We start from the raw sequence: 15414 nt of genomic DNA on the forward strand, positions 1-15414 counted from the left end.
CAAAGTAACATTTATTACTCTCTCTCTCCCTCTCTCTCTCTCTCTCTCGACTTTCTCTCTCTACATAACTTCTTATCTCTTTCTTAAACACTTTTTGACTTTATCATCGGAGTGGTTTTCCTCGGATCATCCCGGGGTAAGCTAATCTCTGCTATATGTGTAGGTTTTCATTTGGACGATAGGAGATTCACGGATCTCGGACTCGGGCTTTTAGGTTATCAGATCCCAACCGAAACAATATGGCACTAGAAGGAGGGGCAGTGATCACTTCTATCGCCTAAGAACCTCACAAAGACATATATCAATCAACTGATCATGACTGGAAATCAGGAAACTCCTGTGATTAGTAAAGGATAACTACAGGTAATGAAACAACACAGTCGGAGATAGTAGTGGAAGATGAGACTCACATCCCGGAGGAAAATCAATTTAATATGCCGCTAACCCCAGAAGGGCAAGCTGGAACAGTTCCAGACCCAATGGCTGAGTTTACACCTGACGATTTTGAGGTAACAACCAGGGTAATGAATGCAATGAGTAAGAAAAGAAAAGAAGCTGAGGTAACCCAGGCTGGAGGAGGGGTGCCAATTGCAAATCTTGGTAACCAGTTCAACCAAGTTGGAAGTTCGCAGAGACGCCGACAGGAGGAATCATCAGTAAGAGCGCAGGCGACTTCGTAGGAGTATGAGAATCAGTCCTCAGGCCATGCCTCTAGTACAAGAGTTCATCGGCAGGGAGGTTCGTAGATTGTAAGGCAAGAGATGGTGCAGACAGTGGTCTTGTTAAGGACATCACCATTTGCGCAGAGTATCCTGGATTAGCCTATGGAGAAGATCAAAATGCTGACATGTAGGTACAATGGAAGTGGAGATCCAAGTAGATATATAACCTCATACGAGGGACATATGATCTTATACACCAACTCGGATGTCGTTTGGTGCAAGGTCTTTACAACCACTCTAACTGGGGCTACAGCAGATTGGTTTAACAATATGGGAAATGGAACGATAAATAACTTTGAAAAGCTGACCGAATTGTTTGTGGGGCAGTATATCAGCAACAGTGTATGGCAGAGAACTTCAGGAGAGTTAATGGCAATTGGGCAGAAGGCAGATGAGTCTATAAGGGACTACATAAGGAGGTTTAATAATGAAGCAAACACAATCCCAAAATTGCAGCAAGAGATAGCGATTATGGCATTAATGAATGGTCTTAACGACTCAGAGTTAATGAGGTACACAACTAGAAAGAATTTACCGACACTAGCAGCGGATTTTAACAAAGCCCATGATTACATAAAGAGTGAAGAGCTGATGAAAACAAGTAGTCGAGTTGGTTCAGCCGATAGAGCGCAACCTATGTCGGAAGGAGGATCTTTAGGAGGAGAAAGGCCGAGGAATCCGGCCCCAGTAAGGGGAGGAGGAAGTCGGTAGGAGGTTAAAGGTGCCAAGGCGCCAATGCGGTACAGTTCGTTCACACCACTGAATGCGCCGAGGGCTGCTATATATTCTGTCAATCAGAACCGAGAAGGATGGGTGAGACCTATACCTATGAGGGAAAAAGGAAGGGATGCTAAGAAATACTGTATGTTTCACCGGGATGTAGGCATTATACTAAAGAATGTACGCAGTTGAAAGATAACATTGAAGAGTTGATAAGAAAGGGGCACCTGGCCCAATACCGGTTGAATGAGGGAGGAAATCAACCTTCGCAATACCGGCAGATAGAACGCCAACAGTTGGAAGCGAGGCCTGAAAGGCTATAAACCGGAATTGTTAGACAAGAGGATGGGGGATTGCCGCCGTTGTCAATAGGGAAAAGGGTTGATGTGATAACTGTGGGACTGGTGCATGGAGGAACAATAAGTGGGGCAAGGAAGCACCTATCGGAGCACCGGCACATAATCAATGCCCTGGATGCTGATAGTCGTCCCCGACCTACCTATATTCCTGATGTGGTGTTTATAAAGGAAGATGCAAGGGGAATTGTTTTTCCTCATGATGACCCTCTAGTGTTGATAATGAAGATAAATGGGGCTGATATAAAAAGAGTCTTGGTGGATGGCGGTAGCTCGACGAATGTGTTATTCATGCAAGCATTTATTGAAATGATGGTTGGGAGGCAGTATCTGACGCAGATATCCTATCCAGTGATTGGATTTAATGGGTTAATGGTGAGGCCCGAAGGAAGCATTGTTTTACCAGTACGGCTAGGTGATGGGCCGGAGGCAAGGGACGTGATGGAAGAGTTCTTGGCGGTTAATGTATCATTGGCTTACAATGCTATTATCGAAAGGCCGATAATTCATGTGTGCAAGCGGTAGTGTCAACTTATCACCTGACAATAGCCTATGTGACAAATTTAAGAACTATAGAAAAGGTGCATGGGGGCAGGTGATGGCAAAATCATGCTATGTAACAGATTTGAAGAATCCGGTGCAAGAGAATTCGATACCGAGTAACCCTAAAAGAGAAAGGGAGCCAACGGTACGAGATATGTCAATGGAAAATTTTGATACAAGGCCTGAAACTGCACCAAGGCCGTCACCAGGAGGAGAAACGATGCAAGTTAAACTTCAACCAGGAGATCCTAGTCGGAAGGTCAAAGTTGGGGCAGATATGGATGTTGACATGAGTTGTCATCTAATTAGTTTGTTGCGGGAGAATGCAGATGTGTTTGCCTTCTCGACGGATGAGATGCATGGGATACATCCTGAGGTTATGGAGCATAAGCTGAATGTTGACAGAAAATTCAGGCTGATAAGGAAAAAGAAGCGTTATTTCTCAACAGAAAAGATTGAAGCAATACAAGCTGAGGTTAATAAGCTCTTAGCGGCAGGGTTTATAGAACCATGCACATATCCAGAATGGTTGACAAATGTTGTAATAGTTAAAAAGCCGACGGGAAAATGGCGAATGTGTGTGGATTTCACGGACCTGAATAAGGCTTGCCCCAAGGATTATTATCCGTTGCAACGGATAGACAGGCTGGTAGACTCCACTTCCGGCCATGCAATGCTCAGTTTCTTGGATGCATTTTCTGGATATCACCAGGTCAGTCTTCACAAGTCGAATAGAGAAAAAATGACATTTATAACAGATGCTGGAGTGTATTGTTATAAAGCTACGGCGTTTGAGTTGAAATATAATGGGGCAACTTATCAAAAGCTGGTTGATAAGATCTTTGAGAAACAAAAGGGGCGAAATGTAGAAGTGTATGTAGATGACACAATTATGAAGAGTAAATTAAAAGAAGATCACATAGCTGACTTGAAAGAAACATTTGAGACTTTGAGAAGATATCAGATGAAGTTCAATCCTAAAAAGTGTGTTTTTGGGGTCCGATCAGGGAAGTTTTTGGGCTTTATGGTGTTTGAACGAGGTATCGATGCAAATCCTGATAAGGTGAATGTAATCCTTGAAATGAAACATCCGAAAACTATTCAAGATATACAGAGGCTTACGGGCAGGATGGCAGGGCTAACTCGATTTATCAGTAAATCAGCTGATAAGGCGCTTCCGTTTTTTGTGGTGTTACGGCAAAACAAAAATTTTGAATGGGGAAAGGATTAGGTTGAAGCATTGGAGGTGGTGAAAAATCATTTGAGATCCCTTCCAACGGTTGCAAGACCAGAACGAGGTGAGCGGCTGCAAGTTTATATATCGGCCTCACCAAAAACTGTGGCAGCAGTGTTGCTAGTAGAAAGAAAAAAGCAACAGGCACCAATATACTTTGTCAGTCATGTACTCAATGCCGCAGAGCACAGATATCTTGTAATAGAAAAGATGGCGCTGACAGTGGTGATTGCGGCCAGGAAGCTGCGGCCTTACTTTATTGCTCATTCGATAGAGGTGCTACCAAATCATCCATTAAAGAAGGCGCCGCAAAAGATGGATACGTCAGGCCGATTATTGAAGTGGGCTATAGAGTTGTCGAAGTATGAGCTGCATTATAAACCTAGAGTATCAATTAAGGCACAGGCCTTGTCGGATTTCATTGTGGAAACTTCATACAATGATGAAGAAGAAGAATTGGGAACATGGCAGGTATCAGTGGACGGTTCAGCGACAACAACTGAATTTGGGGTGGGTATCGTGATAACAACCCCAGATGGGGAAAATTTTGAGTACGCTCTAAAGTTCAAGTTCAAAAGCTACCAACAACGAGGCTGAGTATGAGGCGGCCATAGCCGGTATTCAGTTGTCGATAGCGGTAGAGGCAAAGTGACTGGTCCTAAAGACTGATTCTCAGTTGGTGTCCAACCAATTTAGTGGAGAATATGAAGCACAAGAGTCAGCAATAATAAAGTATCTCGAAAAGATTAATCAATTAATGGCATAGTTACAATATTTTGAGGTGAAGTTGTTGCCGAGGGCACAAAACACTAGTAGAAAAAGTGCTATTTGTAACTGGCGAAATTGACCTTTTGTAACTGGCATTGTTGGTTGCGAATGCAACCGTTACAACTAGTGAAAATTATTCGTAACCGGCTAATGTTAGTTACAAATAATGTACTATTCGTAACTGGCTTAACCTAACGCCAGTTACAAAAAGTCTATTTTCCAAGTTAAAAAGCATACTATTCGTAACTGGCATTAAGTTACGCCGGTTACAATTAGGGTATTATTAGTAATTGGCAAATATTAACGCCGGTTACAAATATATTTTTAAATTTTTTTTAAAAAAAAATACTATTAGTAACTAGCATTAGATTACGCCAGTTACTAATAAATAAATAATTTTTTAAAATTAAATATTTGATTCGTATACAATGGTAGTATATCCTACCAAATGGGTTACAACCTGTTACAATTCAATCCAAAACAGCTAACTCCATGGCTTATCACTTAAACCTATTACATAGAATTCGGAAGTCCAAAGATGCACACACTTACAAGTCTTATAAGTTACAAGCAAAGCCATAAATTTAGGGCCAAAAATGTATTAATTTAAATACAAAAGAATATTATCTCACATAACCAATCCTAGGGACATGGATTTGGAAATCTTGAATGAACCTTGTTTATCTCAGCAACTACTTCAGCTGATAACTCAATACGACATGCATTAACAATCTTCTGAAGCTGCCATATCTTGGTTGCTCCAAAAACAGCACTTGCTACAAGGGGGTGCTTCAAAATAAAAGCTGCCAAACAGAAGTCAATACTCAGAAGAGATTTGTACGTCGTATTTGCCATAAGTAGAAAATATTAGATCTAAGAATTAAAGTAATGGACTGACCAAAGTTACTGCATGCTATACTAAGAAGTAACATTTAATGGAATACAAAGGATAAATAGTTTTTGACATGTCTTAACCTTAAAGTCAGATTGAAAAGGCATTTCAAAATCCCATTGTTCAATGCAAAGATGCAACTACAAAATTCACTTTCAGAATATTGACAAACCATGCTTTTGTATGTGCACATCAATAAAGACTTGTCATAACAGACAAGAAGATTGATAAAGGCAAGCTAATGACAGTTAAAAGGAAATGGTCACCGGCATTGATCACATAAATGGATAAATTAGCTCTCTCAGTCCTTAATGTCAATTTTATTCCATTTCAGAATATCTCAAAATATCTATAGAAAATTAACATTTAATTCTCAGTTAAAAATTCCATAGTGATGAGTTCAAACTAAATACAGTAGTTGGACAAGGATGAGTAACTGAGAAATTGATGAATAAAGGAATTCAATTATCATGGCTCACTCTTCTATGAACTGAGATACCCTGAGGTCTTAGACAATAGTACAACACTACAAACCCCATATGATCAGTTATCAGAGATGAGGTATTGACAGTACATGGGCTTCTATTTTGGGGGTTGAGAGTGGATTACGATCATTATTATACTCCACGCAGACTTCATGGGTATTATTTGTCATCTTAAAAACTCTCAACAAACATGACAAGCTGATTTTTTTGAGTCCTGCTTAATTCTGAAGGGTGTTACTTCTAATGGACCTTTCCATGTTCATACTTTTGTATTTTATTAACACTTTTTTTTTCTTAGAGATGAAAAATAAAATGAATTTCTGAAATAAGGTTTTGAAGTTTTACTGCATACATGACTCTAAAGCATGGCTATAAGACCAAGTTCTGAATCTAATATAATTTTTAGTTCTCGATTAAGTTTTGAATTTCAGCTCTAAATTCAGTTTTGAGATTTATTTATGAATTCAGTTTTGAAATTCAGCTCTGATTTTAGTTCTGAAATTCAGCTCTGAATTCGGTTCTAAAATTCAACTCCGAATTCAGTTCTGATTTTCATTTCTGATTTCAGCTACTGTTAATATAAAAATTAAAAACTAAAGGAAGATAGTAAGATTCTAACTTATTCACCTTAAACAAACCCCATAAATTAAGGAGATAAAGAAAACTTCTCTTTATAATGCAAATTCATAAACATTTGGTTAGGTCCATTAGTTTTAACAAACTTACTACAATCTTCTCAGCTACTTCTCATTTCTTATCAACTTTAGCCTCAGACAAACCTTTAAGACCAGTCAAATTCTTCGCACACACATAAAAAGAAAGATATATTGTATGCATTATAAGCAAGATTTCATTAGCATAGAATAACCATTAATCTATTGCTATTCATTTGTAAGTAACAATGTGAATTTAAATCCTTTTTATTGAGACTGCTTTTGACATATTGGACGAATATTTTTCAAAACACAGTCATGAATGACCTTTCCTCCTTGGTGTCCAATTCAGCGCAGCCAGTCAGACTAATTCATTTATATAAACTCGTGTTTCTAAGGTTATGTCATATAAAACATCAATTACAACATCTATGACTAATAGTGTAGAATAAAGGGAATAGAAAACAGAAAAAGAGTGGCAAAGAAAAATAAAAAGGTGCCTGATAGCACCAATGACAGTGCAGACTAGCCACATCTACCACTTCACTTTACAGTTTTAACAAACTTACCAAGGAACTCAATATGCAATATACATGACACAGTGAAACAAACCTGAAAAAAGAAATTAGAGTTGCACAACATAAAATAACCAATATTGTATACACAGAGTACTAATATGTCATCAACTTTACCTGAAGTACTAAGGTACTCCTATTATTCCCATGAATAATTCATTTTTATTAACTCCGTCAAATATTTCCAAACACCAAAAAACCACTATAAGAAATCTAATTAAGCAGAATCCCCTGAAGTACTAGAATGATATATATAGCATATAGCATATTTTCCTTGAATTAAGCTATCTTAAATTTGGAATAAAAACTACTCCCTCCGTCTCCAAAAGAACGACCTTTTAAGGTTGATTTTGCAGGTATTAATAAAGTTAAATAAAAAGAAGTAAAGTATATTGAACAGATAAATTTATATGGAGTTTATAAAAAAGTAGAGAGAGATAGTAATAAATGTATATGGTAAGACAAAATTTTATTCAGGGAAGCTAATTTTGCACAAATATTATTGCAAATTAGTGGGTATTTTAATGCTAATGAGTCATTCTTTTTGGGACTAAAATTAGGCCAAATGGGTCGAACTTTTGGAGACGGAGGGAGTACATAATTTAGCCACAAAAGTCTAACATACTAAGACAAATAGAGCCAACTAACTTGAAATAGTGAAATTGAAATGGTATAATACTTGAGAAGCTTAAGAAAGTGGACTTACGGGAATGTCCTTTAATAATTGAAGTTAATGCTCACCACCTCTACCATTTACAATATTATTCATTGCCACAAGCCTATCACATGATAGCTGCAACTAATTTCACCATAACATTACCACCTGGATACGTTTGACATTTAATCTTACGCTTTACTAAAAAAGATCTAGTTGTCGATCGTTAGGCAAGAAAAGCAATTATTAGATAACATATACTTTCAATTAGAACAAACGAATACAAAGTGTGAAAGGAATGGTGTCCTTCGAACAAGTGTACTATTCCGTTAGTGGGTTCAGAATTATTAGAAAGCTAATATATTCAGTGAGGTCAAGTGATCGGAATGCCTGGGTAGAGGCCGCTTCCGATCAGTAATATTAATGAATAATTAATATTACAGCTTAATCTTGACTGAACCCTTCGGGTCACACCCAAGCATTCAACAAACCGAACCGACGAATTAATTCGGAAGGAATTAATGAGTCGACCGAGTAATATTTATTTAGACGTCGGAAATTCGAGCTTAGAGCGTCGAAACTGAGCGTCGGAAGTCGAGTTGAAAAATAGTGAAAGACGAGACGAGAAATAGTAATAAATCAACAAAAGACCAAAATACCCCTAGCATCGGAATGCCCAAGCAAACCGAGTGCTAAGGGCAAATGGCCTAGCATGGTGGCTAGCATGCGCACCAAGCCGAGCCTAGGCTGGTGCGTGCTAGCGCACCCATGCTAGCATCGCAAGGCTAGGCGCTGTCTAGTGCGTGCTAGCATGCTAGGCACAGCCTTGTGCGCGCAATGGCTAGCAAGCCATGCCGCAACAAGCTGCAGCAGCTAGCACGCTAGGCGCGCCAGCTCGCCACAGCTAGCAGCAGCATGGCTAGGCCATTGCTTGCTGCCTAGCAGCGCTGGCCAAGGCACAAGGCCAGCAGCAGCCCGCACAAGCATGCTGGGCTTGCTGGCCAGCAGCGCCTAGAAGCCTGCATGCGAGTGCTGGGCCTGTTGGGCTTGCTGGGCGTGGCTGCCACGGACAGCAGCACATGGCAGCCCACCTTGGCTGCCTTGGTGCCCAAGGATGGGTGCCATGTGGCTAGTGATCCTTGAGTGTGTGTCAAGTGAGGTGGCCGGTTATGGGAGAGGGAGTGGGGAGCAAGTTTGGTCCCCCCCCCCCCTTCTCCAAGTGGTCCTCACCTAACCACTCACATGAGCTTGCCACTTGTTGATTTATTACTAGCTTGATTATTAATTTTATTTTAGCTTTAAAATAAAATGGAAAAATCATACTATCCCACATTGATGGGAGAGTAAATGATACTCCCATCATTTCCTATAAATACCCAAGTATGGGCATTGGGAATGATGCTTGAGTAAGAGTTGGAAAAGGCATCACAATTAGTGAAAACCTTTGAACTCAATATAATTACTCGGGTTTTATTGGTCGGGTCTTGCTAACCCCAAGACATTGGACCTAGTCGGTTTTGTTGGTGCGGGTGGACTTCGTTGGAGGTCTCCGTGTGAGCGGGACTTGAAGCTTTCAAGTAAGAGCTCATTTTGGAGCGAAGCACGCGTCAAAGGTAATTAGCTTATCTTAATCTTGTGATTAATTTAATTATGTTTATGGTTTTATTTATTGCAAGTGTGGTCTTGTTTTTGGGTTTGTTTCCGCGGTGAGTCGGACTCACCAAACCCCAACAAAGTGCCTGAACTAGTTCCATTGCAGACAGTCTACTCCCAATGCCATCTACATTTTAGTAGATATTTTTCTAAAGCATTCTTAGCTCTAACTTTTTTTTTTCTGTATTATTCATTCTCCAAAACAAATCATAACTACAAGGGGTACACTAAATGACATACCTTATTTGACATCTAAGAGGAATCACCCGCGACAAACCACCCTCCGATAGCCTCCCCTACAATGGCAGCAAGCCAAATAGGCCACCCTGCAGCAACCTGCGCGCTCTCCTTCTACAAACATGCATTTCGGAATTGTCCCACTTGTTGGATGATGCTGAGGAATTACAAGCCCCAATTGCTCTCTCTTGCGCTCGAAACTCTCGCCACCTAGCTGCTCAAAAGTAGATGTTCCTTAATCGCAATTTAGTATGAAACCCAAGTTTTAAACTAGCAAATAATTAAACCCCTAAACTTCCATTAAATTCAATTAACAACAAAAGCACAAACCCTATAATTTTTAATTTTTGTCCTAGTTCTTTTTTCAAATAATCGGTTAAAATTGATGTAAAATAGATAAATTAGGTGGAGAAAAAGAGCTTACCTTGATGATACTCTTCGATGAATGATTTTTGGATGAATTTTAGAGGAGTTCCGAAGGAGAGCGAAAAATTATTGAGGTTTGTTGTTCTAGAAAAATTGGGGCAAGTTTGATTCGGAGGAACCGAGGAAGAGTAGGAGTAGTTTCTTTAAATAATATATAAAAATATACAAGTAAAGTAAGTGTTGTGCAATTATGCAATCGTGCTCAATAGCATTTGTAACTAACCTTAATAAAGTCCACTACAATTAATAAAGTCAACAAATTTTGACCTACTATTTGTAACTAGCCTTTTTTATGTCCGTTACTAATGGTTGGTCTGTCTATTTTTGAACTACTTATTGTAACTAACCTTGGATATGTCAGTTATTAATGCTAATTTATTTGTAACTCGCACTAACAACGTCAGTTACGAATACCGTTGTAGTAACTAACATAGCTTATGCCAGTTATAAATAGAGCGTTACAAATAACATGTTTTCTACTAGTGAAATGCGGAGGTTGACACTTTAGCAAAGTTAGCCAGCTCAGGTTTAAATGACCTGGAGAGAACAGTAATGGTCGAAGTCTTGAAGCAGAGAAGTATAGATGAAACATCGAAACAAATACTATGTGTTGATAATGGCAGCCAATGGTACGATAAGATACTGGCGCATCTCCTACATGGAGCAGTGCCGATTGATAAGGGAGAATCTAGAAAATTGAGAAAAGATAGTGTGTGGTTCATCATGCATCAGGGGCAGTTATAAAAGAGGGGATTCTAATTGCCGTTGCAAAGGCGTACAACAGATTATGAATCCGCAAGGTTGATTAAAGAAATACATGAAGGGACTTGTGGGAATCATCTCGGTGCCCGAGCTCTTTCACGAGAAGCAATGAGAAGGGGATACTACTTGCCAACATTGAATGAAGATGCCTCCCGGTATGTGAAAAAATGTGATAAATGCCAAAAGTTTGCCCCAGCTATCAACTTACCGCCAATTGATTCGATGTCGATACTTAATCCAGTTCCTTTTGCACAATGGGGAATGGACATAGTAGGGCCGTTTCCATCAGCAACAGGAGGAAGGAAGTTTCTCCTAGTCGGTATAGATTATTTTATCAAATGGATAGAAGCTGAGCCAGTAACGAAGATACCAAATGGAAAAATATCTTCACAAGGTTTGGATTGCCAATGACAATGGTTTTCGACCATGGATCTCAATTTGACTATAAGTCGGTTTATGAACTCTTAGCTTTTTACAAGGTTAAGTTCGCATATGCTGCGGTATGTCATCCGCAATCCAACGGCCAGGCAGAAGCGGCGAATAAGTAGATCATAACAGCAATAAAGAAGAAAATAGAAGATGCAAAGGGCTTGTGGGCTGATCTGATACCTGAAATATTATGGGCAAACAGAACAACGGTTAGAGAAGCCACTGGCAAATCACCCTTCAACTTGGTTTTTAGGACAGAGGCAGCGGTACCAGCAGAGGTGGGATTGCCGACATTTAGAATTCAACATTACTGTGAAGAATAAAACGACTTACTACTTAGACAACAGCTAGATTTCCTACCAGAATTGCGGGAGAAAGCGGCAGTTAGGTAAACCGCCTACAAAGACAGAATGTTAAGGGCATATAACAAAAGAGTAAACCACCGGCCTCTGAATATATGCGATTTGGTGCTGCGTAGAACGGCGGCAACAGGAAAAGGAAATGAAGATGGAAAGTTAACGGCAAATTGGGAAGGACCATACCGGATTAGAGATATGGTGATGCAGGGGTCATTTTACTTAAAGACAATGGACGGAAAACCATTGAAGAATGTCTGGAATACAATAGTACTTAAGAAGTATTATGTTTGAAAGGGTAATGTAATATGCTTTTGGAAAGTATATAGCTGATATTGGTGTATAAATGATATCGATCATGAATAAAAGGAAAGTTATCCAATATTGTGCATGAAATAGGCATCCTCCACTTAACAAACCATCGTTAAGTGGGATGGACAGCTTAAAACCGCTTTCGTAAAGATAATGCAAATATAACCTGATTTGTTGTATTCATTAACTCACGAGGTTGCTGGTTCAAAATATAATATTGGCTAAATCGATTTATAGTATATGCCGACTTGAGGCATAGCTTTGATTTTGATCACCGAGAAGGGTACTTAACTGACTATGAAAAAAGTGCAGTAAGTGACCAGCAATATACTCTGAAGCAGCAACTAAATATGCAACAAAATATTTTTAAAAAATATATATAGTGCACATATCTGTACCACACGGATACGTGCACTAGGGGGGCAAGAGATAAGAATGCCTAAGAGTAAATCCGAAACATGTTGGTTATTGATGGTTATCAATAACAAATCTCATAAATTGACTGCTAATAGTCGATAACTGTTGATAGTAGTTAAATACATAACTGGCGTAGTTGAAATGACAATATTTTGATAGATAGTGAATCCAAAAAATAAATTCGACGCAAATTTTGAGAGTAGCTATGTGTTAAATACATTACTGTAGGGAATATTTCAAGCATCCCACACTTGAGCCCCACTGTGATCATACACTTAAGCATGGTGGCGTCTAAAGGAAAATAAGATAGAGTAAAAGAGTCATCAACAAATATTAGGAACTTGTAAACCGTTCACAGGGTGAAGGCTACACCCCTTAACGATCCATCAGATCGTTAACTCTAATGGGTCTGGAACCATGATTAGAAGTTCGGGGATGATGATACAAATCCAACCTAAAAGAGATTGAACTTGCCCTAATAATAGACCTCTACTTTATTCTTCTCGTATTCATGTGCGCTTTCTGACTAACATACAATCAATAGGTTAACCCTAAACCTGTTTAATCTATGTTGGTTGAATATTAATGCACAAACAAATCTATTATTGGTGATCACTTGAATTTTAATCATATTAGCCTAAACAAGATTATTAATTATCTTATTAAGCGTGATTACAAATACAAATTCCCTTTAAACATGCATAAAAGGTGTGATCAAGCAATAACAATAACAATATATAATATCAAGTAACAATGATAATAATCATCATAATAATAATCTTAATCTCAAAGCATAATAATAATAGCAAGATCCTAGGCATGATACTAACAAGATTAATAACAAATCCTAGCATGTTACTAGACATTAAAGATCAGTTAGCCCTAACATGACACTAACATGATATTAGGAAAGAAATAGGAAGCATCATAATAATATAAGAAATATTAGTTAACCCTAAACATGATACTAGGAAGCAATAAAACATCCTAACATGATACTAGGAATCAACAAAATAACCTAAGCATGATTTCTATAATAATAAAGCAATTAAATTACTTACTTCCATGCCTCGTACCTCTTTCTAATAACAAAATACACACGTTAGTAACTTCAAGGAAAATAAAAAATAAAACAATTAAATTAAAGAATTGAAATAGAGATTTGAGACCAAACTCTTAGAAATATTAAACCTTTCACGTCTAGGGCGAAGGCAACTTCGAACTTGGCTAGGTGTGTCTAGAACTAATGTATGAGGAATTTTGAAAGAGGGAAGGTTTAGAAAAAGAATAGAGAGAGATAAAGCTTCTAGCTTTTAGAGAGAGAAAGAGAGAGATGATGGTAATGAATGAATAAAAACAGGGTGATACGACCCCTATTTATAGAAAAAATAGCACGGTGATGAGTTAGTTTTAGAGTTATTTCCGTGTTTATTTTCCCTTATTTTCCTTTTATTCTCTTTCTTTCTCGTTAATAAATTTTCTAGTTTATTTTGGTTACTTTGGAGTGTTTTAGTTTAACTTTTTTATTTTATTAGTTTTATTTTTATTTCTCTTATTTTTATTTTGCTTTATTTATTTTTATTTCTCGGTTTTTATTAATGTGTGTAGGTATGCGCTTGGGTCAAGGTTCGTGTTCTAATTTGAGGCCGTGTTCGAAACTCCAAAGTTCGAGGTTTAATTCAAGCACTCATTTACTAGGCTGCTGCCATTTCCTATCCTTCACCCCACCTTCTTAACCTCCACCACACCAATCAGATCTCCCCTGCTCCAGCAAGAACAGCAGCAACCAAACCCACACATAACTCCACATGTTCCCACTCCCTCACGCAACAACAACTACCAAACGACCACCTGCTCAACCCCTGCAATAAACTCGCCACCACAATCCCAAATCGACCACCGCAACCACTCTACTCCAACTCACAACCGCGTCCAAACAACACCCGCTGCCACAACCCCACCTAATAGCAGCCCTGATCACATTAAGCCGCCACAGGCCACCACACGCAGCCCTGATTCACTTCCCCTGCAGCCTCGCCGTACCTCTGCACCAACTTCCACCATCTTAGCAGCTCCAATAGCCGCGCAATCCTAGCCATCACTCTTCACCATTTCGCAAACAATCGAGCCTCAATTAATCCCAAATTTGATTGGAGCCCTTCGCGGGCGCGCAACTTTGTCAGAAGGTGCACAAATGGAGTCCTTATTACAGATTGTGTTGGGCCCATATTAACATACGACCCAGTATGCTTAGGGCATTAATCCAAGATCAAGGATTTAGCAAAATAAACAAAAACGACGTGATTGGAGTAAACAAGGAAAGCAGCATCAAGAGCATCAATAATGAAGATACTTGCCAAAGATACACCTACAGAACAGGGAACAAAATAAATCAAGGGGATCTTCTACATTTCAAATATATTATGAATATCTATGTAAACCCTAGGGATTCCTAGGTATAAATAAGAAGAATTAAGCATTTTAACACTCATGTACACTCACATATAATTCAATATAAACGATTTGCTCTACTTTTTTCTACGGAACTGCGTCCCTACTGAACAAGGAGGCTTGTCCTTACTCAGTATTGTGTCTCTAATCTCATCTTCTTGTTCTTATTGAATATTTACTGCTTACTTATTGATTATTTATTGCTTTATTGTAGTTCTTATTCGCTTTAGATACTATTGGTAGTATGATTGTTATTACCCCTCAAAACGTAGCAAATTCTTAGATGTCCTAGCTGAGATTTGCCCAAACAATTTGGCGCCCACCGTGGGGCTGATAGTCAATTAACCTACCAATTCGCAAAAAACCAAAACAAACACCATGACTGGGCAACCAGTACCCTTTACCATTGCCGAAATTAATGAAGGAATGAATGCATTCCGCCAAACCTTAAAACCAACAGAAAAGCCAAATCGAAACACTGCTGGCCCAAAAAGTCCAAACTGAAGCCAAACTCACCAGTCTTACCAAACAAAATGAAGCCCTTCGCAGCCAAATACAATCAGTCGCATCTAAAACCGTTAACACCAGAAAGAGCACTGAAAGTATAGCCATGCAGCTTGACATGTCCGGAACCTTTCACACCCCTAACGGGGAAAAAGGATCTAACAACAGGGAAGCAACCCTGGATCTAGACTTCTTGGATGCAGGAACCTTCAAGAAGAACAATCAGGAGGGAGCCGAAGAAGGAAAGGTAGAGAAGATGGTCAA

The 15414-nt window shown here is 38.9% G+C and overlaps 1 protein-coding gene and 1 long non-coding RNA gene across 2 annotated transcripts; one reads left to right on the forward strand and one right to left on the reverse strand.

The window, feature by feature from the left end:
* Positions 1 to 824: 824 nt before the first annotated feature.
* LOC145642990 (uncharacterized) lies at positions 825 to 2323 on the forward strand. Its single transcript, XM_081694150.1, has 2 exons — positions 825 to 1429; positions 1780 to 2323. Exons 1-2 carry the CDS (start codon positions 825 to 827, stop codon positions 2321 to 2323), a joined length of 1149 nt encoding a protein of 382 aa, XP_081550276.1.
* A 2548-nt stretch (positions 2324 to 4871) lies between these two features.
* Positions 4872 to 10083, reverse strand: LOC145556083 (uncharacterized). Its single transcript, XR_014091729.1, has 3 exons — positions 9918 to 10083; positions 9497 to 9707; positions 4872 to 5146 (listed from the first exon to the last, which is right to left on the reverse strand). It is a non-coding gene; the product is annotated as an uncharacterized LOC145556083 (long non-coding RNA).
* Positions 10084 to 15414: the final 5331 nt, after the last annotated feature.

This window comes from Chenopodium album, chromosome 8, assembly GCF_948465745.1.
Source record: "Chenopodium album chromosome 8, dcCheAlbu1.1, whole genome shotgun sequence".
NCBI lineage: Eukaryota > Viridiplantae > Streptophyta > Magnoliopsida > Caryophyllales > Amaranthaceae > Chenopodium > Chenopodium album.